Source organism: Papilio polytes, unplaced genomic scaffold (assembly GCF_000836215.1).
Source record: "Papilio polytes unplaced genomic scaffold, Ppol_1.0 DF823923.1, whole genome shotgun sequence".
Taxonomy (NCBI): domain Eukaryota; kingdom Metazoa; phylum Arthropoda; class Insecta; order Lepidoptera; family Papilionidae; genus Papilio; species Papilio polytes.
In genome coordinates this window covers 2,759,167-2,761,333 of record NW_013525281.1, presented here as the reverse complement: position 1 = coordinate 2,761,333, position 2,167 = coordinate 2,759,167, and the positions used below count along the sequence as shown (strand labels likewise).

At 40.9% G+C, this 2,167-nt stretch overlaps 1 protein-coding gene across 1 annotated transcript in view; it reads right to left on the bottom strand.

Moving 5' to 3' along the window:
- The window catches only part of LOC106102086 (potassium/sodium hyperpolarization-activated cyclic nucleotide-gated channel 2-like), a gene marked incomplete at its 5' end in the record, with an annotated part of 66,145 nt that overhangs the window by 577 nt on the left and 63,401 nt on the right, over positions 1 to 2,167 (bottom strand). Inside the window, 4 exons of the mRNA XM_013281495.1 lie at positions 7 to 164; positions 314 to 578; positions 1,260 to 1,478; positions 1,804 to 1,966. Of these exons, the coding sequence (XP_013136949.1) occupies positions 7 to 164; positions 314 to 578; positions 1,260 to 1,478; positions 1,804 to 1,966 (805 nt within the window). The remainder of the gene's footprint in view (positions 1 to 6; positions 165 to 313; positions 579 to 1,259; positions 1,479 to 1,803; positions 1,967 to 2,167) is intronic.

The window sequence follows — 2,167 nt, the reverse complement described above, 5'->3', positions numbered from 1 at the left end:
GGAGGCGACTCGACGAGCGTTCGTCAGGAGACAGATCTCGCCGAAGTAGGAGCCATCGGACAGGCTGGTTGCTACCTCTCCGTTTGCCATTACGATGTCTACGATACCCTCCTGGATGAAGTACATTTTGTTGCCGATGGTTCCTTCTTTTATGATGATATCGCCTAAAACAATTTATACAAGGTTAATACTAAGTGGATGGAACTGCATATTTTTAGTAAAAAATCTTTAACTATGTATTATGGTAGAATTTATAATAATGGGCAACCACTAGTTAAATGTATGAAGATATTGCAAAACATGATATTCTTACCAGGTTGGAAGACTTCGTAACGGAGTTTGGTGACGACGTCCGATACGAAGTTGGAGTCAGCGTTGGCAAAGAATGGCACGGAGGCTACAAGCGAACGGCAGTTGTAGTTGATGACGTCCTCTCGTAATTTCTCGCTCAGCTCGCCCAAAATCAGCTCCTCGTCGAAAAATTTGCCTTGGTAGCGATGTTCGAAGTACTCGGTTATACGCTGTCTCATTTCCCGAGGCAGTTTTCTATAGGCCATATATTCTTCTACTTGTTTTACCTAAAATATTATATTTATAAATATTCAAGTTGAAAGCTTATTTACATTTGTAAGAGCTAGGCTAAATACTGTGTTCGTTAGAATAGAGCTACACACGAACTTAGGTACTCACGCACACACTTTGCTTCACAACAAAACCAAACGGTGCTTTATAACATGTAATGGTGAGTCTAGCTATCTTAACTTATACAGTACATTATAATATTTGCAACATACTTTATAAAGAATATACACAATAGAAGATGACAAAAAGCAGTAATCAGAAGCAAACTGTTATGAACACCCGTTATTTCTATGAAAATGTTATATGAAGATGAATATTAATCGCCTCCGAAAAGTTAATGTGCGTAGAGAGTTTAACCAAGTGATGAATAATGATTCTGATATCTCTTACAACGGAAACCATTTAACAATCATCCAATCTGTACTCACGTCTAGTCTCTGAAACAGGCAATGACTAGTAATTAGTTGTTATTCGTAGACGACTTAAAGTGAACCACACATGCGCAAAGGTATTAGATTATTAAATTCACGTAATGAAGGGATCGAAATGCATCACACGTTACTTTAGATGCTTCTGTATTGAATGATGATAAGATGTTCATAACAGCTTACGGTCTGACAAACTATCGGTCTCTTTAGATATTGTAATAGCCTAATCGTATAACGTAATCTGTTTACCTTTTCTCGGTACTGCCTTCTAGACGAGTCAAGACTCTGGATGAGGTTGGTGGCGTGACCGAGGAAGAGGGCATAGCAGGTAGCGCCTGATATCATGGAGAGCATCGTGAGCCACATATCCGTGAGCGACTGCGGCGGGAACCGGCCGTATCCAATGCACAGCATGTGCGACATCGCTTTGAACAGTGCCCACGAATATTGTTCTAGCCAAAAAGCTTCCTGTAATCACCAACAAAAAGTTTTAAGCAAACAAGTTTTACAACCTAAAAGACCAATTAGTTTTTCCTACAAAGATTTCGTTTAATTACATCTTAAGTATATTACACCTATGTGTAACACCGGAACAGTTTAACGCTATCAAGGACAACATATTGGTGTGAATGAATGCAGGAATTAAAAAGAAGCACTCTGTTTTACTCATACTATCCAATTATACCCATTTATGCAAGGCCTTTTTTGTGTTTTTGTAGCCTTTTATTTGTAGGTTGGTAAATAGGCGTATAATAAGTTGAATCGTTATTCTTAAAGAAGATTTTTAACATACCTGAAGTTCGTTTATAGCGACCCATGAATTCGGAGGGAAGCCCTGTAGCATCGGAACCAGGAATTGCAGACACCCTGACCAGTGGCCGATTAGCAGCATCATGCAGATCAAATTGAATATCCGCATAAACACAGATGCCATGTTGAGGAACTGCGAACAGAACGATTACATTTCAATCCGACGTCGGTCAATCGGTGTGGCCTCTAAGGGAAGCCGTGCGGACTGCGCGCGACAAGGACGCTCGTGGTCAAGCATCGCGATGATCTCTACCGATGGCTTCGTACAGTGAACGACAAAGTTATGAACGCGTGAACGTCATCGAGCTAGCATGCGATGAGGGCGTGGCTAGGAGAGGCTCGCGGCC